This window comes from Grammomys surdaster, unplaced genomic scaffold, assembly GCF_004785775.1.
Source record: "Grammomys surdaster isolate TR1022 unplaced genomic scaffold, NIH_TR_1.0 220, whole genome shotgun sequence".
NCBI classification, from domain to species: Eukaryota; Metazoa; Chordata; class Mammalia; order Rodentia; family Muridae; genus Grammomys; species Grammomys surdaster.
The window spans coordinates 12,967,753-12,992,261 of record NW_021604665.1 but is presented as its reverse complement, the minus strand read 5'-3'; the positions used below and the strand labels follow the sequence as shown (position 1 = coordinate 12,992,261).

The following is a 24,509-nucleotide window of genomic DNA, read 5'->3' as shown; positions in this document are numbered from 1 at the left end:
AGCAAGATTCAGTCATATTTAGGAATCATTCAAATAGCGCTGCCAACTGTGGCCTGACCTCTATACAAAAAAATACATAAGAATATATACAACAATGTAATATGTATTATCAGTAATATAGTGTATTATATGTAGACAAAAAATAACTATTCTTTTCTGCTTCTGTGTTCTAGAAAACATTCAAGTGCTGACTTCAAATTTCTTAACTACATCCATCGTGAAATGAAACCTCACTTGCTTCTCTACAGGAACCTCTCCTCACTTTTTTTTCATGTGGTGAATTCATTTTGTCGTGGGGTGAACACCTGTGTGACTATTTAAAAACCACAGTACCAGGTGTGTGAATATGAGCGTCTCCTGCTTTTGTGTAATGTTCTCAGTGGTTTCTCAGCAGGCTGGGTCAGGAAAAAGTCTTCAAACTGAATATAGAGAAAAGTCTTAAAGGGGTTTAAAAATATACCTCTATTATAAGTGTGTGCGATAAAAATATTGCAGCCGAATTATACAAACAGACTTTAGCTTTACAGCTACTTATATATGTATACGATGTGGAAACTATTGGCATCGTGGGGCACCCCATAGGAAGTTTATTACAGAAGAAAGAAGCTGGGTTTAGGAGATGGCAGATTATAAAATTTTAAAAAGTATATATAAAATAAGTTTTTTTTTTTACCTTTTACTTTGCTTCAGGTTCTCTGTTCCTCTTTTCCAGGAAATAGATGCTTTGGGGAAAGCATTTGGTTTGCATTCAATAGAAATGTCACCACCAACTTGAACAACTGAAACTTTTTTAATGGGATTTTTTGAGAAATCTGGAGGTGAGGCTAGAACCAAAATTAAATATTGAGTTGTTAAATCACTCAATTAACATTGAATAAATTGTTTACACCAATATATTGAAAGAAACATAACATTTGTGTTAAAAATTAGTTTTAATAGGCTCAAGTTGTTTTATGGCCAGTTTAAATACACACACACATACACACATACATTCACATAATATATAAATAGATAAAAATATATGTATATACATGATTTACATCAGTGAAGCAAATCAGAAGTACTTTTGTACTTTTGTACTCTGGACAATTTCTTCCAGAAATTTTAATGGAGGAAACTATGTCTGTCTTCTGCAGAAGTAGATCATGTAAGTGAAATTTAGAAAAATTACGTTTGTCAGTTTTGGTTGTGTTCCAACCAAGTTGGAAATATAATACTGAAGCAAGAATGAACAAAGAGCCTGGGAAGCACCTAAACCTTCCGTGTTCCTGAAAGGTGGATGTGTATATCTAATTTCAATTTCTAAACTTTGAGTGAACTTAAGTTTTCATGTAGGTCAGGCTGTCTGGCTTCTTGTTTTTTCAGGAATTGCTTCTCTGCCTTCATTTGACCTGTGCAACTTTCTTTTGTGATCCCAGATTGAAAAGAGTGTCCTCAATTAAGGTTTTATTTGGCTTGCCTTGTGTTTGGATAGCAACCGGTCAGTTTTTGACCATATGAATAGCCACCTTTTACATTTAGTTGTTTTCTCACAGTGTAAGTTCAGCAAAGGTAAGGGTCACTCTCATTTGAGTATTTTTTTTATACTTGGATCCTGGTATAAAATAATTTTAAGTGGGATGGTAGTATTGAACAAACGCCTGACATTTAAAAGCCTATATTTGTTCTCTATCTTCATCTTCTTTCTACCATTCTTCCTATAATAATCAACTCATAGGTTAAGATGTCTGAGACTCATTTATTGAAGCAGACATGTTTGCTTAAATTTCATGAGGTGCCAATTTCTCTCTGTTCCAAACATAATACTTTCTACCAAAAGGCACTGTGTTCCTTGTTCCAAGTTTTTCTTAGTGTTTTCATGGTAATATGACAAGAATTCTAGTAAGTAAATGAAGGGAGCTTTCTATGGAAGCTTAAGAAATTATTGTTTTTTAATCACAGAGATAGATATGGCAGGATATCATCTCACTTTTCTCCTGCCTTGAATATCGATTTATCGTCCACAGCTACAAGAGGCCATATTGAAAACACACATCTACCCATCTTCCAGGAAGGGTTTTCAGTGATAGTGCCTGGTTACAATTTCCTACTTGACATCCAGTGCACACCTTAAAGAAGATAATGTAGGTCACCATGTCCTAAGTCTCTATAAACTGTCATTTGCCATTCTTATGCTTGTGTGAGGTTGAAATTATTTCTCATGCTTTCATTTGTAGCCGAAAAGATTTTTACTGAGTTCTATTGGTTTGTATTCCAAGACCACCCACTTGAATCTAGTAATCCGGCTGAATCTCTAATAGAGAATTCTATTAGAATTGGGAATATCTAATAGATATTAATGCATTGACAAATCAGAAGAGTAACTAAAACATCTTTTGTCTAAAATGTTTGATGTAAAAAGCTAAATGAAATATTTCTCATTGTTTTAAAGGACAATAATTTCTACTTCACAGAAAAAAAAATCAGGTTCAGACTTCAAAACATTTTTAGTTATAAATGAATGACTCACCTAAAACTCTCAATTCTGCATTTGCATAAATTGTCTGATATTTGTTTTCTGCAGCACACTGGTAGATACCCGAGTCTGACACATTCAGCATGGTGATGATAAGAGTTCCATTTTCAATCTGAATTCTGTCCTAATAAAGAAATAGCCATGCAAAAGGTGTTATTATTTTAATATAAAAGATGTGTCATTGTTAATGTAATTTTCTTGCACAAAATATATTAATAAGCAACATTTGTGCCAATTCTGAGAACTAAAATGTTTTGGTCCTTTAATTCAAGATCTTGAGTTGTTTTCTAAAGTTTTTAAAAATTATATATATATATATATATATATATATATATATATATATATATACATAATATAAATACACCATATATATATATATCTTCTACTCACTGTTCTATAACCTTGGAAAATGTTTTCATTTCTCTAAATGCTCCTCATGTGGGTCCTATACACAGGTACTATTCTGAAAACTAATTTTACCTGTAGAAGGTGCTTCATTCTGTTTGAACAAATGTCTCAGCCCCTCTGAAACACATTCTTTCATCTATTTGAAGGAATGGTCTCTCTTTCTCTCTCTCTCTCTCTCTCTCTCTCTCTCTCTCTCTCTCTCTCTCTCCCTCCCTCCCTCCCTCCCTCCCTCCCTCTCTCTCTCTCTCTCTCTCTCTCTCTCTCTCTCTCTCTCTCTCTTCTTTTCTTTTCTTTTCCCACTGAATCCAGTTAATGCTGCCTGAACATGTGCCAATGACCATATCTAAATGCAGGTGGAATCATCACTGTTAGTGTGACTATGTCCAAGTTTTCTATCCCAGCCCACATTTCTTCCTTCTAGTTTATTTAAGGATTAAAAAGTGAAATTTCCTTTCCTGGAGCACACTAAACACTCCATAGATATCAGCGATTACTGAGAACGACTGTTACTAACAAGGAGTTTCTAACATCTAGTTACTTACTTCTGTGTTGAGATGTTCACCATTCTTTAGCCACGTGTACGAAGGAATTGGATTTCCAGTAGCTTTGCATTCCCAAAATAAACTGTCATAGATAGAAAGGTATGTATTTTGGATTTTCTGTTCCCATTCTGGAGGAGCTATTTGAAAAACAAAAAATAAAATAAAAACAGATCAAGGATATCTTGTTGGCAAGTCATTCAAGGTAATACAATGTGTTCCAAGTTCTTAGTGATTAGGAGATTAACTGGGCCCAGGTGAACTTCCGTTATAATATATGTGGTATGAGGGGAGGAACACTGCAGGAGTCTTGTAGGGGCAACTGTCACAATTATCACCCCATATTTGGCTCAAGCTAAAGGTTGCTGTCTGTCATTTCCTGCACCTGTGCAACAACTTGTAAATTCTGAGTAAAGGTCAAAATACAGAAAACTGCTGAAGAATATTGCCATGCTAAATAACAGTACAAATGTCAATTAAGAGGATGAAACTAAGTCCTAACCCTTTGAGGGCAAATTTTCTTTAAATATACATGTTTAAAGCCTACAAAATGTAAATGTATTTTAACTAGAAATAATTCTTCCCAATATTTTAACATATATAACTGTGATCCTTCACTTCTTATTGGATAGTCCAATATTCTGTTGGCTCTTGGGAAGTAATGCAGATTTTGAGAGTGGTAAATGTATTAAATACTTAACTTTAACCCTACAAATGGAAGTTGAGCAAATTCATTTTCTGATATAAGGAAGTTCTTCATAGTTGTAAACTAGTGTAATGGGATTGGTTACCTTACAGTCATTCAGGAAAATAGTTAAATGGATTATGTAAATATCCTGTCCACTACAGGTATTTGGAACCTGCACACAGATACTGATCTCGTCTCTCTTTTATTTAGTCCTGCCCTTGTATACTTGTAGAAGGAAGAGTACCTGGCTTTCCTCAGAATCTCTAGATAAGGCTAGTTAGACATCTTACACTGTTGTGCTTAATTTATTTAGCATCCCGGCACCAACATCCTGACCTCGCAAATGCTTTATCTCTTGCTGCTACAGGTTCTTATGACTGGATTTTACAGAGTCATTTGAAAACCACTTCAAGATGGTGTTTTAAGAAATCAGAAGCTAAATTATGGTGAGTACTTTTGGTGAGTACTAGTATAATGGCAAGTCTGAGGTTTTTTCAGGTGAGACAGAAATACAGTCAACGAAAGCGGACTTATTGATTGTCAACAGCAAGGGGTATCTTGTTTTAAATAAACTTCTAATGAATCTTCATGAGCTATATACCTAGGGAAAGCTAAGGGATGCAGGAAGGCATGTATTCCTTGGTTCTTGCCTAACAGTTAGACAGTGATAAACTTCTCCACATCCTATCAAAAGATGCAATGGTATTAAATAGGTTGTTGACGAAGGAATACAAATAAAACTATGAAACAAGACTTAGAACACACCTGATAGTAGACTATTTCAGCCTAGTCCTGTGACATGCTATGCTGTACTCACTACATCAAATAGAGAAGGAAATGGGGTTATGTGGAGTTGAAATACTATGTACCACAAAACCTGTGAGTCTGATTGCCAGACTTTTCTACTGTGATGCATGCCCCCATTAAGGCTCTGTAAGGAGCTGGTCACCAAATAGAAGGAATCATGTTATCCCTGGGTGGTGAGACTTAGCCAATGATTATCTCCAGTGGAAATCAGCTCGATTTCCTATTTTAGAACATCCCTCCTGAGGTCTTGAGAAATAAATCATACCATGGTTTATGAGAACTCCATGCACAGACAAAACTCAATCTTCTTTCTTTGTGCTACTAATAAAATAATTTGTAAGTATTTATTTAAATTGTTGCAATATGTATTTGACGTGAGAAAAATACTTTATAGCTTATAAAGTTTGGTATAAGTTTAAAAGATTTATATATATATATATATATATATATATATATATATATATATATATATCACATATATGTATGTTTGTGTTTGTGTGTGCTTATGTGTCTATTTGTATGTCTATAAGTGGGGACATGCATTTTCTGAAGAAGCCAGAGGAGTCAGATCCCCAGGGAGCTATATCTACAAGCTTACTGTTGTGACATGCCAGATACAGATTCTGGAAAATGAAATAATGTCTTCTGCAACAGCAATACATGCTCTTAAATCTAAACTTTACCTGGAGTCTAAAATACAACATACATACATAGTAAATACATACATACATGCTATTTTTTACTGTAATAATTGCAACATTAAGACATATTTATTTAATGTGTATATTAATTTTATTCTTAGCATTCTAATAAGAAGTCTTAAATATTTGTGTATATAAGATATACAGAAAAGAAATAATTTAAATCTTTAGATTTACCATTTTCTCCTACTGCTAGCTATAGAACTCCAACTCCTATAAACACACTATAATTTCTGTAATTATAGTGATACATTAAAGGTTCATTTTAGGGGTAAAAACACAAACTATAGAAGGATAGGCAATGTCACCATTCTTGAGTTGTAACTTAAGCTTAGCATTATAAAAATGATAGAAACTCTCTCTTGAATTCCTTTAGGTATTATTTTTTTATTTGATTTCTTTTAGGTATTATTTGACTCTGACGTAAGATGACTTCTCTTAATTTTGTGACATGTAAATAAATACATGACTATGATGAATAGTGATTATCTAATCCATCAGGTTTTTTTTCTTTTTATTCCGAAAGGATTGTTCATAACCATTAAATAGTTGATTAGCTCTGGTGAGATGGACTTGGAACCCTGTGTTCAAAAACTGTGGTAGAGTAGAAAGAGTCCAAGTTTAGATGATTCTTTAGGGCTTTGACCTTGAATTTGACTACCAGTACCTGTGAGATCTTTCTCAACTAATCTGAACTCTCTTAACTATAACATCACTGAAAATTATTTATGCCTATGATCATTCTACAAATTATGAATTTATATTAAAAATTTATGTAACCTAACTCTTGATAAATACACAGTTTTAGATAATTGTATTCTGGTCCATCACTTAGGGGCTGCTTTTTCTACTATATAGAAAAACATGAAATATTTTTATTAAAACTGAGCCAACACTTGTAATATTTTTAGTATCGTAAAACTTACAGTTGTTTCTTACTAACACATAGCCAAAGATGCCAGCTGACAAAGACTGTCCTTTAAGAAGTGATACTATTGAAAAAAGTACAAATTACTTTCCTTGGCAAGCATCAGTAAAATTGTAGAACAGTAATAAAAGGGAAATTATATTCTATTTATAGGAAGTAACTTTCACTTCAGGTGAAAATTGGAAATTCTAAATAAAATGGAAAGCAATGTATCCAAAGATACAGCTGTTCTCCTCACAGTATATCCAATCATTACTGTGTGAGATAATTATAATAAACTTTCAAATTATCCAAACATTGTTTTGAATAATTTCATCAGTTATAAAATCAGGATATATAGAAAAAATATTTTGGCTACAAACAATATAGTTCCCGGGAGTTATATATCGTAGAATCTCCAAATATTGTAATATTTCCTTTCTATATTTTATAGGTTTAATATATTTTAAAAAGAAATTTTGGTGCTGCAAAGATGGATCAGCATATCAGAGCTTTGGCTGCTCTTCTAGAAGACCTGTGCTTGAGTCAAAGCACCTATATGACACCCTTTCCTAGTATCCTAGGCAGCATGCACAGGCAGCTTGCATGAGGGTAGTACACAGAAAAAAAGTAAAAATAGAAAAATTCAAGGATGTTCTTATTTTGGTCTGGATGAAACAAGACCTAAAGATAATATTGGGGCAATATATCCATTGAGTATAACCAAAAGTATCTAGTTAAAATGATATTCTAGTAGCTATGGATGGTAATAATATATTATGAGGCAATGAACTGATTTTTCTGTCATCTCTGTATGGGCAGACAAGCACTAATAAATGCAAATAAATAATACAAACCACCATCTAGTCAATTTTTCTATTTATTTTTCCATTTTGTTTGTAAATCCTGTTTAGAAGACTATTTAAGATTGCCATAAGCTCCTCATGAATATTCTCTAGTAAATGTAGTGTAATAATGAATACCTTGTATGATAAACTTTATCATTGTTAATTATGAAATGACTAACATTCTCCAGTCAAATAAAAAAAGCAATGCTATGTATTGTATTTATGAGTATGTATAGATGTGTGTGCATGTGCACACATATACATGTGGAATGCATAGATAGATGTTGAGGGGGTACCTATTGTACCTTAGTTTTTGAGACAGCAATTTTCTCTGAACTTGGAGTTTGCCAATTGGGTAGACTGGTAAGCTCTCAGCAGTATGTCCATCTTTTTATGTGGTTGATGGAGATTTGAATTCAGCTCCTAATACTTGTAAGCACTTCTATCTACTAAGATACCAACTTCAAAAGCCATATTTTAAAGACAATCATTCCTACCTGTCAATTACTAAACTAAGCATCCAACTGGAAATGGGCCTGTCTAATTTCTATCATGACACATGTCCATAGTATGTGAATGTCTTCTCTTATTTGCTTTGAAGCATAGTAAAATCTCACACACATTCTGTAATTCTATTTACTCACCATAGAAAATGAGTTGACCCTTTGCAAGGTTTCTTCCTCGAAGGTTACCTGCGATGCACTCATAAAAGCCTTCATCCTCTTGTTGGAACTTGGGGATTTCAAGGATAGCTTGAGATTTGCTGTACTTGACTTTCCCTGGCATCGGGCTTCCATCCAACCTCCTCCAACTAATTTCAGGGACTGGACTAAACAGTTATACTTCATTAGAATAGATGATGGTTTTTGTTATGACATCAGGATAAAATAAAAGAAACCTGGAAAGTAACTCTCAGGAAAACAATTCAACCTATTATAGTATGATTAGTTTTCAGATCACACAATCATTCACCACTCACTCATTCAGCCACCTATTTAAGATTTGCTTCCTTGCCTTCTATTGATAAGGCATTGTGCTATGCTTAGAGACTATATTAGTAATAGAATACACATGCCATCTATTCTCATATTGCTCATAGATTAACAGAGAAACATTATAAACAGAGTGTAAAAATAAATACATTTGCAAACTGTAAAAACTGAAAGAAAGGTAAGCAATATGATTTGATCAATGATAATGTGTTGATCATGGACGATTCCTTTAAGAATATAATATTTAAGACTAAGGCAGAATGCATTTCTAGTTTAAAATAATATGATCCTCTATTGGTAAATTAGTATTTTACTCTAAAATATGCATGATAGGTGAGTCTGATTGTTAAGGATATGAGATAACATAAAACAAATCTGAATAACTTTGGAACCCAAAGCTCCACATCCTCTAAAGATTATAACTTATAATGGATTTTTATTATGACTGTGCCTCATTATAAAATATTTATAAATAGAATGTTCTACTTATAGGAATTTAATATTTTAGTCTAACATAGATATATTTAAAATGAGGAAAAATATGCGAAATCAAATTCCAAACAATAGTCAATGTGTTGGTATTCTCTGGTAGAGAAAGCCATATCATCATATGCAGAAGAAAACACAGCTCTAGGAAAAGACACAAAAGGATTCAGAAACACTCATCATCTATAAAATGAAACTCCGGTGTGTTGATGCAAGCATCCATTCTCTACCTTTAAGCTATTGCTCCTTCCCATATAGATTTTTCAAATGTCCTCGATATCTCTACTCTAGTTATATTTCAAATTTTAATGGACAATGATATTAGTAAGTCCGTTTGCAAAGTCCATTTATCAGTCTTGTCAAAGATGTAAGAGAGATGTTAGAGAACCATCCAGTCATTAGCAGGAGAGCTGACAGATAAGGATCTGTAGAGTGTGAGCAGCAGATAAGTGAAGAAAATGAGTGACGGCTCCAGAGAAGCTTTGAAAATACCCACTGACCTTCATATGCTTTAGGAATTCATACTGGCTAAACTGTATGATAGTCCTGTGACATATATCAAAGACAAATTACATGGTAAACTATTGTAGACTTTCACGAGGTGGTCAGAAACGTTCTCCAAATCAATGCTTGAGTTGTCTCTTTTCCACAAAATTAATATACAATTTCCAGTAATAATTTGAATTTATTCAACACACACAAAAAAAAATGCCAGCTTTAGTTTCTATCTCTTTAAAATGTCACTTTCCACAACTTTAGACTACATGTTAGTAAATTGGCTTATTCCATACAAGGTAACTTCTTTTCTTAATCACTGATTTTCTCAGGCTTCTAATGAATGAAAATGAAGTTCTACATGAAAACATATTTAGATGTAAAGGTATTACTGATGTCTGAAACATTTCAAACTATATGTGATATTCAATTGGTAATAGAAGGTCATTGTCTACATAAGCACAGTAATGTTGTCTTTGGGAAGTTGTGGAACAAATATCATTTATGTTTCTTTCTACTGACTTCTCCTTTCCACATTGATCATAGACTTATAACCTGTATTATAAAGTACAAGGAAATACTTATATTAGAAGAATATCACACAGCCAGGCAGTGCTCGCACATGCCTTTCATCCTAGCACTTGGGAGGCAGAGGTGGGTGGATTTCTGAGTTCGAGCCCAGGCTGGTCTACAGAGTGAGTTCCAGGACAGTCAGGGCTACACAGAGAAACCCTGTCTCAACCCCTCTACCACCACCAAAAAAAAAAGAGTATCACATTGAAATCTAGACAGTTATAGTCTCAAAACAATGGGTCCCTACTTTCAGTGGTCCTACAGTGTGATATCAAACATGATGAGCTCAACCTATTCTAACTATCCTGAATTTAGAAAAACAAAGACCTCAGTGATTACATTAGATTTTCACTGGTAAATGTTCTTTAATAGTAGAAAAGAAGCATACAATATAGACATAGCTTTTGAATTTTGTGCAGTAGAGCAAAAAAGTATCAGCTGTCAGCCTGTTCTCCACAGCCATTCTTTCTAGTATTTATACTCCACATATCCTGCACCCCATCACAAAAGACTACACAGCTATAGTACTTTCTTTTCATCTGCTGTCAAACTGTTGTAGACAATTATAGCTGTACAGAAAGTATCTGCATAAACCTCTGCCCTCAAGAAGAGTTCTTAGTCCACTTTTCACTCTTGCTTGAGTCTGTGGCTGCAGGATGACACTGGGTGTGACTTCATTTTCTCCAGACCTCATTTAGTGAACTAAAGTATGTTTAGAACTTTGCTTGATTCTGTATTGATTCTGCTCTTCTACCTTGCTTCTCTGACTACGTTCTTCCTGTTCTTATGGCTACTTCCTAAGAAGTCTTATTACAGTCACTTTCAGAAAAAAATTTCTTTTCAAAGTAGACCTCCAAGAAGAGCAAATAGTTAAAATCTCCTTCCACTCTAATCATGTGCTACTTCAGTTAAAATACCAATGGCAAGGAATCCAAGAATGCTGCTTCTAATATAGATGCTACATTCGCACAGAAATGGAAGTCTGTAAAACTAAGCAGAGATGACGTCAAAAGCAAGCAGTGGAACCCTTGTGCAAAACTATGCGTTAGGAAATGTATTTTCAGAACTTACTGTCCTACCAGACCAAAATTATACCAAACTAACAGACAAAAGCAAGAAATACGGGACTGTATGAGACTGGGCAGAGATAGAAAATTTTCTGGTTAAAAAAGAAAAGACAGAGTCGGTCTGCTCCTGTCCTGTGGAGAAACTGAATCCTGAGTCATCCAGGAGCCACTGCACTCAGAGCAGCTGGTAAGAACTCCATCTCACTCCCTAAGCCCCAGAGATACATCTGGGAGCCAGGGACATCCAGGGCACAGCAGCTACCCAAACCCAGCCCCTCCGGAATTCCACTTCCCTTCGGCCCCTGCCTGGTCCCTTGGACTGGAGCAGACAGAGTCGGTCTGCTCCTGTCCTGTGGAGAAACTGAATCCTGAGTCATCCAGGAGCCACTGCACTCAGAGCAGCTGGTAAGAACTCCATCTCACTCCCTAAGCCCCAGAGGTACATCTGGGAGCCAGGGACATCCAGGGCACAGCAGCTACCCAAACCCCGCCCCTCCGGAATTCCACTTCCCTTCGGCCCCTGCCTGGTCCCTTGGACTGGAGCAGGCACAGAGTCGGTCTGCTCCTGTCCTGTGGAGAAACTGAATCCTGAGTCATCCAGGAGCCACTGCACTCAGAGCAGCTGAAACTGAATTCTGAGTCATCAGGGACCCACTGCACTCAGAGCAGCTGACACAGAGTTGGTCTGCTCCTGTCCTGTGGAGAAACTGAATTCTGAGTCATCTAGGAGCCACTGCACTCAGAGCAGCTGAAACTGAATCCTGAGTCATCGAGAACCCACTGCACTCAGAGCAGCCGAGGAGCCACTGCACTCAGAACAGAAGGATTACCAGATCCAAGAGGTGGCCTGAGTCCCAGGAGTTCTTCCACCCAGGAGATTAGGGGCATAAGACCACAGAGACCTCTGGACTCCGAGGAGCTCTGCAATAAGCAAGATAACTGGAAATACAGATTCCAATCTTACACAGAGAGGGCAGGTACCACTAGAGTTACCCAGATGGCGAAAGGCAAGAGCAAGAACATAAGCAACAGAAACCAAAGTTTCTTGGCATCATCAGTGCCCAGTTCTCCCAATATAGCAAGCCCTGAACACCCCTTCACACCTGAAAAGCAGGATTCAGAATTAAAATCACTTCTCATGATGATGATAGAGGATTATAAGAAGGAATTAAGTAACTCCCTTAAAGAAATACAGGAGAGTACAAGTAAACAGATAGAAGCCCTTAAAGAGGAATCACAGAAATCCCTTAAAGAAATGCAAGAAAACACAAAGAAGGAATTAAACAAAAACATTCAGGATCTGAAACTGGAAATAGAAACAATAAAGAAAGTTCAAAGGGAGACAACCATAGAGATAGAAAACCTAAGAAAGAGATCAGGAGTCACAGACGCAAGCATCACCAACCGAATACAAGAGATAGAAGAGAGAATCTCAAATGCAGAAGATACGGTGGAAAATATTGACACAGTTGTCAAAGAAAATGAAAAAAGCAAAAAACTCCTAACTCAAAACATCCAGGAAATTCAGGACACAATGAGAAGACCAAACCTAAGGATAATAGGTATAGATGAGAATGAAGATTCCCAACTTAAAGGGCCAGTAAATATCTTCAACAAAATCATTGAGGAAAATTTCCCTAACCTAAAGAACAAGATGCCCATAAACATACAAGAAGCCTACAGAACACCAAATAGACTAGACCAGAAAAGAAATACCTCCCGTCACATAATAATCAAAACATCAGATGCACAAAACAAAGAAAAAATACTAAAAGCAGTAAGGGAAAAAGGTCAAGTAACATATAAAGGCAGACCTATAAGAATTACACCAGACTTCTCACCAGAGACTATAAAAGCCAGAAGAGCCTGGACGGACATCATACAGACCCTAAGAGAACACAATTGCCAGCCCAGATTACTATACCCAGCAAAACTCTCAATCAATATAGATGGTGAAACCAAGATATTCCATGACAAAACCAAATTTGCACAATATCTTCCCACAAACCCAGCACTTCAAAGGATAATGGATGGAAAACGCCAACACAAGGAGGGAAACTACAACCTAGAAAAAGCAAGGAAGTAATCTTCCAACAACCCCAAAAGAAGATAACTATACAAACATAACTTTACCTCTAATAACAAAAATAACAGGAAGCCACAATCATTTTTCCTTAATATCTCTGAACATCAATGGTCTCAATTCCCCAATAAAAAGACGCAGACTAGCAGACTGGATACACAAACAAGACCCAGAATTTTGCTGCATACAAGAAACACACCTCAGTGACAAAGACAGACACTACCTCAGAATAAAAGGGTGGAAAACAATTTTCCAAGCCAATGGTCCCAAGAAACAAGCTGGAGTAGCCATTCTAATATCAAATAAAATCGACTTCCATCCAAAATTAATCAAAAAAGATAAGGAAGGACACTTCATACTCATCAAAGGAAAAAGCTACCAAGGTGAACTCTCAATTCTGAACATCTATGCCCCAAATGCAAGGGCACCTACATACATAAAAGAAACTTTACTAAAGCTCAAAACACACATTACACCTCACACAATAATAGTGGGGGATTTCAACACCCCACTCTCAGCAATGGACAGATCATGGAAACAGAAACTAAACCGAGACACTTTGACATTAACAGAAGTTATGAACCGAATGGACTTAACAGACATCTATAGAACATTTCATCCTAAAACAAAAGAATATACCTTTTTCTCAGCACCTCATGGTACCTTCTCCAAAATAGACCATATAATTGGTCACAAAACAAGCCTCTACAGATACAAAAAGATTGAAATAATCCCTTGCCTCTTATCAGATCACCATGGAATAAGACTGGTCTTTAATAATGACAAAACCAATGGAAAACCCATGTGCACATGGAAACTGAACAACTCTCTACTCAATGATGACTTGGTCAAGGAAGAAATAAAGAAAGAAATTAAAGACTTTTTAGATTTCAATGAAAATGAGGACACATCATACCAAAACTTGTGGGACTCCATGAAGGCAGTGCTAAGAGGAAAACTCATAGCTCTAAGTGCCTACAAAAAGAAACTGGAAAGAGCACACACTAACAAGTTGACTGCACAACTAAAAGCCCTAGAACAAAAAGAAGCAAATACACCCAGGAGGAGTAGAAGGCAGGAAATAATCAAACTCAGGGCTGAAATCAACCAAATAGAAACTGAAAGAACAATACAAAATATCAATAAAACCAGGAGTTGGTTCTTTGAGAAAATCAACAAGATAGATAAACCGTTAGCCAGATTAACCAGAGGGCACAGAGAGAGTATCCAAATTAATAAAATCAGAACTGAAAAGGGAGACATAACAACAGAAACGGAAGAAATTAAAAAAATCATCAGATCCTACTACAAAGGTCTATACTCAACAAAACTGGAAAACCTGGATGAAATGGACAATTTCCTAGACAGATACCAGGTACCAAAATTAAACCAGGAGCAGATAAACCATCTAAATAGTCCCATAACCCCTCAGGAAATAGCAGCAGTCATTAAAAGTCTCCCCACCAAAAAAAGCCCAGGACCAGATGGTTTTAGTGCTGAATTCTATCAGACCTTCAAGGAAGACCTAATACCAATTCTCTTCAAACTACTCCACAAAATAGAGACAGAAGGAACACTACCCAATTCGTTCTATGAAGCTACAATTACACTCATTCCCAAACCCCACAAGGACCCAACAAAGAAAGAGAACTTCAGACCAATCTCCCTTATGAACATCGATGCAAAAATACTCAATAAAATTCTAGCAAACCGAATCCAAGACCACATCAAAACAATCATCCATCATGATCAAGTAGGTTTTATCCCAGGAATGCAGGGATGGTTCAATATTCGGAAATCCATCAATGTAATCCACTATATAAACAAACTTAAAGAAAAAAACCATATGATTATCTCACTAGATGCTGAGAAAGCATTTGACAAAATTCAACATCCCTTCATGATAAAAGTCTTGGAAAGATCAGGAATTCAAGGCCCATACCTAAACATAGTAAAAGCAATTTACAGCAAACCAGTAGCCAACATCAAGCTAAATGGAGAGAAACTTGAAGCAATCCCACTAAGATCAGGGACTAGACAAGGCTGCCCACTCTCCCCCTACCTATTCAATATAGTACTGGAAGTCTTAGCCAGAGCAATTAGACAACAAAAAGAAGTCAAAGGGATACAAATAGGAAAGGAAGAAGTCAAAATATCGCTATTTGCAGATGATATGATAGTATACTTAAGTGACCCCCAAACTTCCACCAGAGAACTCCTAAACCTGATAAACAACTTCAGCAAAGTGGCTGGTTATAAAATCAACTCAAACAAATCAGTAGCCTTCCTCTACATGAAAGATAAACAGACTGAAAAAGAAATTAGGGAAATGACACCCTTCACAATAGTTGCAAATAATATAAAATACCTTGGTGTGAATCTAACCAAGCAAGTGAAAGACCTGTATGACAAGAACTTCAAGTCTCTGAAGAAAGAAATTGAAGAAGATCTCAGAAGATGGAAAGATCTCCCATGCTCATGGATTGGCAGGATTAATATAATAAAAATGGCCATCTTGCCAAAAGCAATCTACAGATTCAATGCAATCCCCATTAAAATCCCAACTCAATTCTTCACAGAGTTAGAAAAGGAAATTCTCAAATTCATATGGAATAACAAAAAACCTAGGATAGCGAAAACTATTCTCAACAATAAAAGAACTTCGGGAGGAATCACCATCCCTGACCTCAAGCTGTACTACAGAGCAATAGTGATAAAAACTACCTGGTATTGGTACAGAGACAGGCAGGAAGATCAATGGAATAGAATTGAAGACCCAGAAATGAACCCACACTCCTATGGTCACTTGATCTTTGACAAAGGAGCTAAAACTGTCCAGTGGAAAAAGGACAGCATTTTCAACAAATGGTGCTGGTTCAACTGGAGGACAACATGTAGAAGAATGAAAATTGATCCATTCTTATCCCCTTGTACAAAGCTCAAATCTAAGTGGATAAAGGACCTCCACATAAAACCAGATACACTGAAACTAATAGAAGAGAAGGTGGGGAAAAGCCTCGAATACTTGGGCACAGGGGAAAAGTTCCTGAACAGAACTCCAATGGCATATGCTCTAAGATCGAGAATTGACAAATGGGACTTCATAAAATTGCAAAGTTTCTGTAAGGCAAAGGACACTGTCAATAGGACAAAACGACAACCAACAAATTGGGAAAAGATCTTTACCAATCCTTCATCTGATAGAGGGTTAATATCCAGTATATACAAAGAACTCAAGAAATTAGACTCCAGGCAACCAAATTACCCTATTAAAAAATGGGGTATAGAGCTTAACAAAGAATTTTCAACAGAAGAAACTCGAATGGCCGAGAAGCACCTAAAGAAATGCTCGGCATCCTTAGTCGTCAGGGAAATGCAAATCAAAACAACCCTGAGATTCCATCTCACACCAGTCAGAATGGCTAAGATTAAAAACTCAGGTGATAGTAGATGCTGGCGAGGGTGTGGAGAAAGAGGAACACTCCTCCATTGTTGGTGGGACTGCAAGATGGTGCAACCACTTTGGAAATCAGTGTGGCGGTTCCTCAGAAAATTGGACATAGCATTACCCGAGGATCCAGCTATACCACTCCTAGGCATATACCCAGAAGGTGCTCGAACATATAATAAGGACATATGCTCAACTATGTTCATAGCAGCCTTATTTATAATAGCCAGGAGCTGGAAAGAACCCAGATGTCCTTCAACTGAGGAATGGATTAAAAAAATGTGGTATATTTACACAATGGAGTATTACTCAGCTATTAAAAACAATGAATTTGAGAGGTTCCTAGGTAAATGGATGGAACTAGAAATTATCATACTGAGTGAGGTAAGCCAATCACAAAAGAACACACATGGTATTCACTCACTGATTATTGGATATTAGCCCAGAACCTTAAAATGCCCAAGATGCAACTCACAGGCCACATGAATTCCATAAAGAAGGAAGACCAAGTGGGGGTGATTCGGTCCTTCTTAGAAGGAGCAACAAAATACTCAAGGGAGCAAATATGGAGACAAAGCGAGGGACAAAAACTGAAGGAGGGGCCGTCTGAAGACCTTTCCACCTGAGTATCCATCCCATGTGCAGTCACCAAAGGTAGATGCTGATGTGGAAGTCAGGAAGTGCATGCTGATAAGAGCCTGATATGGATGTCTCCTCAGAGGTCTTCAAGAGTCTGACATATTCAGAGGCAGATGCTCACAACTAGCCATTGAAGTGATTATGGGGTTCTCAATGGAGGAGTTAGAGTGAAGACTGAAGGAGCTGAAAGGATTTGTGGCCCCATGAGGAGAGCAACAATACCAACCAACCACAGCTCCCAGGGTCTAAACCACCAGCCTGGGAGCATTTATGGAGGGATCCAGGGCCTTAGCTGAATATATAAGAGTGGAGGGCCCTGCTGGGCACAGGTGGAAGATGAGATCCTTGACCTCATGAAGGCTGGACGCCCCAGGGGGTGGGAGTTTTGAGGGTGGGGAGGTGGGAGTGGGGGGGGTAGATAGAGGTTACATCCACAAAGAAGAAGGAGGAGGTGTGAGGGGATTGGGGGTTCCTGGGTGGGTGGGGGATGGGGTAAGGGGACAACATATGAAATGTAAATAAAACATCCAATAAAAAAATTAAAAAAAAAAAAAAAGAAAAGACAAAAACAAATCTTTGTTTCTTATTTTTCTTGTATTTGAGAAAATAAATCTTTCAGAACATTAAATAAAGAAAAAGGTTTTAAGACTATTAGCATAGGTAATTTATGCTTTGTTGTTAGTGATGCTTTGTGTTTTTGAGTCAGGTTCTTCCTGGCTGGCCTGGACCTTGTTATGTAAACTCACAGAGATTTGCCTGGCTATGCTTCCCAGGATGCAAAAATTAAAGATGTGTGCCACCACACCTGGATTAGAAGTCATTATTTCTTAACAAGTTTCAATTCTGAGGATAAAACAACCAGAGTCTTGAATTTCGAATCTCCAGGGAATGTTAGTTCTTTAGTTATTTTAAGTTACTTACTTTTAAAAGAAAGTTAGTTACTTTCTTTAAGTAACTCAGTCCTAATTGAGCAACGTTGCACAAGCCTGGTATCCAGTTATTCAGGAGACTGTTGTAGGTGAATCAGGAGTTTAAGGCTAGTCGGGATCCAATCTGAATTTAAAGATAACCTCGAAATTTTAAGTAGGTTTTGTCTCAAAAAACTCTCAATAAAATAAAAATAAAATCAAAAACGATAGATGAAACTGCATTGTTAGTGACTTTCCTAGTGAGTGGGTGCCCATCATTCAATCTCTACTAGCTTATATCATAATTCTCTTCTGTAATAATTAGATCCAAATGGAAGAGGGATCTCTATGTATAAACTTAGGAGAGACAACACCATTTAGATACTACCATCATAGGCTGGTATACAGCACATGGGAGCTAGGCCACGCCAATAAGAATTCCCCTTGAGACCAGCATTGCTTTTAGGAGCACTCTTGAAGAGAACATACCCTTCCACTGAAGTTTAAAGTTCAATCTTCAATTCAAGGAGATGGAACTTTAAGCTTCTAGTTAACAATGGAAAGCAAATAGACAAGTTCTTCATGAAAATCAAAGCTAACATACAAGGAAAATATCTAAATCTTCACATATCGTATGGACCAACATATAAACAAGCATGTAAATAAACAAACCCACAGATCTTACAAATAAACAAAAGATCCAAAAAATTTTTTAATATGTGAATTTATTAGTACATTCATTTTTTGTCTTTGGCCCATTTGGGGTATTTTCATGTTACTCCTAATAAGAGTAAGTAGACTCTTAAAAACCTGAATTCAATGACTTAGGTTCGTTTAACATCAGTGTGCTTAAATTAAATGATATTATAAATTCTTTGTGCATATTTTATATTTTAGGTACTTATAATCTTCTTGACAATCACTCACAAATAATTTTTTTTATTTTTCAAATGTTCATTATAACAAACCATTTCACCCAATATATTCAGAAGATTTTACAGCTAGTATGTAAATTTTGCATTGTTTCAGAAATCATATTCCTTCTGGATAGCACTGATTTTACAGGATATAGAATCAGAGAGGAAAAGCAAAATACTAATTATTGAAAAAATAATTGTGATGAAGTTTCCATTTTATCTTATATCCTTTTCAAGAATCTAAATGAAATATTTTTTACAGTATCTCATATGGAGAGTTGACAGCAAAAGCAGAATCATGAAAACTGAAACATGTTAACAGTGATATTTAAAGTTTTAATATGTTTTTTTTCTAAAATACACCATCCCATTCTAGTAACAATGATCATAATAAAGTTGTATGTTATTTATATGATGTAGAGTAGAATGTAGATTCTACATTGAGCTACATTGACAGTATATTGAAAATCAAGTTGCTTTGTGACTTATTGGATTCACAGAATGGGAGTGAACAATTATTTACAGTCTTATTGTGAAATCTCAAATACTCATGTGTCTTAAATACACAGTCTAAGGCATAGTAAGCCATATATTTGAACTATCAATATACAATTAAGTAATTCAATATTAGATTTGCCATGTGAAAAGTAACAATGTGGTGTCTGTATGTGTCTGTGTGTGTGGATGTGTATATCTGTATGTGTGTGTATATGTGTGTGTGTGTATGTCTGTGTATGTCTGTGTATGTGTGTTTAAGGATCCATGTGATGAGACATTTGAAGCTTATTAATTTATAAATTTTTCCTTAACTGAGTTTAGCACTCCACACCATGAATTAAATGATTGCACTGGTCTATGTACACCCCTCAAGGTACATTTCCTGCCTCTTAGCACTTAATTAACAGACAATAACCCTGATACTACTTGGTCATGTTCAAGCCTTGCTGACAAGTACACAGATTCAGGTGAAGGCATACTTTACTTTGGAGATCCTTTGTAAAAGTCTTTTTCAATGTCAAGGGACTATTGTTATAGATAGAAAAGAAATTCAACACTGTTCATCAAAGAAAAGAAACACTGTGTTTAAAAAGCTGGGAAATAAAAGTAATATTAATAATAATCATTAATTGAGTAATTACTACGTACCAGGCACTATGACAGGTGGCTTCCATATGTCATCTGAGTTAAATCCTCAGCTGGAAGCTTCTAACAATGCTAATTACCTGTTCAGAATGGTACTCACGTTTAGACAGATAATTTATACTAAATTATTACCTGCCAATTTTCTTTGACTTGAAGTTCCAGTGGAGGCTAATTAATTGTGATCCACCCTCTAATCCTTTTTTGTTGCCACCCTTTCAATTACAAGCACAGATGACTCTTCCCTTGTTCTGTAGATTCAGCCGTTTCCTTAGATTCTACCTGGATTGATTATGTTGATGATACTAGCCCTGCCATGTAGAGTGGCGGCTCTTTTATTCTAAACAAAGTAGACATCTCTACTGTTTTGTTGCATTCTTACTTTTTATTTTATATACAAGACGGTACTTATATGTATGTTGGGGTACACACCATCATATGTGTGTTGAAGAAGCTATATAGATTGAAAGGAGTGTTTTCTCTCACCATGTGGTTGCTGGGGATTGAACCAGGTCATAAGGCTTTATATCAAATGCCTTTATCTCATGAATCATTTCACTATCAATAAAATGATATGAATGATGTATTTTGAATATAGGCCAATAAAGCAAAATCTAACACCCTAAAACATCAAAATAAAGATGCCAAATGTTGTCTTTAGTTTCAAAACAATAAAATATCAATAACACCCACATAATTTAGAACAATGATTTCATAAACAATGAAATTAATTTAAAATCTTCAAAGTAAAAAAAAAAAAAACTCACGCTTAGAGTTTAATCTCCTTGAGAATATCTTGGGGGCTACAGGGAAACTTATCCTCATAATGGAGATTAATGTTAAACTAGATTTGTAATGAGTCAAGCTAGCCATGCTTTTACTTATCACTCTATCTACACAGATGAGTATTCTATCTGTATTCCTCTCTCAGGTATAAACCGCCCCATGCTCTTCCCATGCCTTATAAAGAATTCAATCTTCAATGTAAATCTTAATAATAAAGAAAACCAGCCAAAATGATTTTTTCTTCCAATGTTTGCTTGTATCCAAGATAAGGACTTTTTTCACCTTGTAATTCACAATGAGCATTGTTAAAGCCTTTTTTTTCTATATTCCTATTTTATAAACCATCTGCCTATAATGTAAGTTTTAACAGTTTTAAAATGCCAAAGATATAAAAGCAAGCCCTTCCTTTCTTTCTTCTTTTCTTCATTCTCTGTTTGTGCTTCCTAAATAAGCAGTGCCAGAAACGAAGACTTCCCATTCCATTCTCTCGCATAGTTATGCTTTTTCAGAGTGAGCAGCCTATTAATTTTATCCAAAGATAGAGAATGCATTTGTTAACCATCTGGCCTAGTTTAACCTGTATTGCAAGTTAAATTAAAGCTTTGCACATGCTAGTAGGAACTATGCTTCAATTCAATACTTTTAGCCCATAAATAGAATTTTTATTACTGCTGCTATTTGAGAAAGCTTATGTTTCTACTGGATTTCTTAAACTTAGTTATCCATAGCTTAAATCCAAGCCATTCCATGTTTTCAACTAGAGACTCATTCAGACAGCCAGTCTCCTAAAATGCTTGTGTTTGGGATTATTCTTAACTAAAACCTAATTTCAGAAAACTCTGCCAGTGACCATTTTCAGACAGTGAAGCAGCATAGCAAAATCACTGAAGAATGCTTTTGTTAATTTTAAAGCTGTGCAGCTACCTGATTTCATTTCCTCAACTTGAAATATTCATAAAAAGGCCTGAAATGTAACAATCTCCTTTGGGGACATAATGTCACTAAATTTCTCATCTCCACGAAAAGCAATGTGACCTTTGTGGAAAGATTTCTTGAGTGGTTTAAATGTCATAATGATTGTATTTACTCTTCAGTGGTTGTTTTGGGAAAATGTTTGTGTCCTATATATCCTGGGTTTCCATTCTTTAAAATTGGAGAGTTGAGTTGACCATGAGGGTGGAAGCCACATGAATGAGATTAGTGGCCTTTCACTGGGCAAGATCACATTTCAAGTGACTAACTATGAAACAATGTGTGAGATTTCACCAGACACAGAACCTTCCAACTGCCTCATTCTTGGGCATTCTTTCCCTCAGAAATTTGAGAAATGCATTTGTAGAGATGTTATGGTAGTCTGAGGGTACCAACACTAGGTTTCATTGAGAAGGAGATGTTATGAATGTACTATTAACCCACAGGAGCTGAAATTTAAAATCCACAAATCACTTGTTAATAATAACAGTAGTTAAAAAATGGCACCTTCACTTGCAATGAAATGACATGAAAGAAATGTTTATGTCTTAGCATTAATTACATCGCTACTCTTGCACACAATTCGGTTGAGATTCTAAATGGTAAATAAGAAGATTTAAGTAGCTAATAAGAACAATAAAAAATAACAGGAAGATTAGATTTTTAAACATAATGTTTGAAACAAAATAAAGCTAAATAAACCAACTACAAAGATTATATTATTGATAGGATTCAAATGGGGTCATTGTCTAGAGTCAATAGTTTCATCACTGATCTTTTTATTTTGGCTTTTTTTATTGGCTATTTTGTTTACATTTCAGATGTTATCCCTTTCCCCCATTCTTCCCCAACCCAGGAATCCCCTATCCAATTCCCCCTCCTCCTGCTTCTGTGAGGACATGCCCCTACCCACCCACTCACTCCCACCTCCCTACCCTCGAATTCCCACAAACTGGGGCATCCAACATTCATGGGACCAACACTGAACTTTTAAAAAGGTTTATTTGTGTGTTTGTTTGACTGAGTTTATTTATGTATATGAGATGAAAGCAAGCAAGCAAGCATGTGCCTATAAAATAAGAAGATAGTGTCTGATCTTATGCAAAGGAAAATCACTAGATATGGTTTCAAAAAACTTAATATAAGTCCTATGCAAGAGATGCCAGGTTTTTTTGTTTTTTTTGTTTTGTTTTTTTTGTTTCTTTTTTTAAAGGTTTATTTTATTTATATGAGTACACTGTTGCTGTCTTCAGACACACCAGGAGAAGACATTGGATCACTTTACAGATAGTTGTGAGCCATCATGAGGTTTCTGGGAATAGAACTCAGGACTTCTGGAAGAGCAGGCAGTGCACTTAACTGCTGAGCCATCTCCTCAGCCTACCAGTGTTTTTAAGTACTAACACTGAGCCATCATTTCAGCCTCTACTGATTTATATCTACAGAAAGCCAGCATTAATTTATGTATAAATTGTAAACATCTCCATCACTTTAAAATGCGATGGAGCTGAAAATGATACCACATTTAGCACAAAAATAATCTATTCATTTTTTTAATGATTAACAACAGCTCTAGATTCATACCTCTGCTACTCTAGAAGAAGTGAAATACTGTCATGTTTTATAGGAAACCAGGAGTTTGGGTTCTCTCAATTTATTTTTGACCTTATCTCAATTAATTGACTATAAACATTCATATAAAGACAGTGACAATAAAATGATGTACTAATATTTAACTATTCTAACATTATAAGTAACATTTATTTAGTATATATTATCTGTATTAGCAAACTCTAAAAGAAAATACTTGGAAAAACAAAACTACTGTTATCAATATGAACACAAATAGATGAATAGAGACTTTGCAGATAGTCAAATTATACAATAAATTAGCAAATAAAGTGGAACACCAAGTATTCTATAGTCATTAAAAACATCATTCCTCTATTGCTCCTGCAAAATCTATGCAACAATAAAATAAAATTAAAACATGTCAGGAGCCATCATAGGAAATGATAATAACTAGCAAATGATCTTCCTGAGGTAAGTTTGCTTTGAATTAATAAATAATCCATGCCAGATTCTCTCCCAGAGGCAAGACCCAGGAGAAAATAGTTTTTAAGAAAGATTCCTGCCACTAATATGCTTTTTCTGTTATTGTTAAACATATATAACAATCTCTAGGTATTAATCCCCCCTTCTGAGCAGATCTCTGCAGAACAAGTAAGATGTACTATCTTGTAGTGATGCTATACAGACAATAGATTTTTTTTAATTATTAATGATGATCCTACAAGAATTCCTAAAATTATATCAGTATCTATTAAGCTCTTTTATAATGCGACTGCTATAAGATTCTTTCTGATAGTCATAACTGCAATGAGATCTCTACCAGTCTCCCAAGTGTCACCAGTTAATTGCCTCTTAGATAGTAAGTCATTAGACATTCTACTACACAGAGCATATCACAAGATATTGTAAAACCATTAACTAAAAAGGTCATAAAAGGGAACTAACAATTTATTATATGTACTAGGACAGAAGATAAAATATTGACTGGATTTATCTATACAAATCCTTACTAACATCT

At 35.7% G+C, this 24,509-nt stretch overlaps 1 protein-coding gene across 5 annotated transcripts in view; it reads right to left on the bottom strand.

Annotated features, from left to right (window-relative positions):
• Positions 1-24,509, bottom strand: part of LOC114625675 (contactin-6) — a 358,006-nt gene that overhangs the window by 74,430 nt on the left and 259,067 nt on the right. For 2 of the 5 annotated variants that reach the window (XM_028773030.1, XM_028773029.1), the window contains 4 exons: positions 8,058-8,242; positions 3,466-3,602; positions 2,510-2,639; positions 674-824 (listed from right to left, as the gene is read on the bottom strand). In XM_028773030.1, the coding sequence (XP_028628863.1) occupies positions 674-824; positions 2,510-2,639; positions 3,466-3,602; positions 8,058-8,242 (603 nt within the window). The remainder of the gene's footprint in view (positions 1-673; positions 825-2,509; positions 2,640-3,465; positions 3,603-8,057; positions 8,243-24,509) is intronic. The other 3 variants (XM_028773032.1, XM_028773033.1, XM_028773034.1) reach the window with 2 other exon arrangements.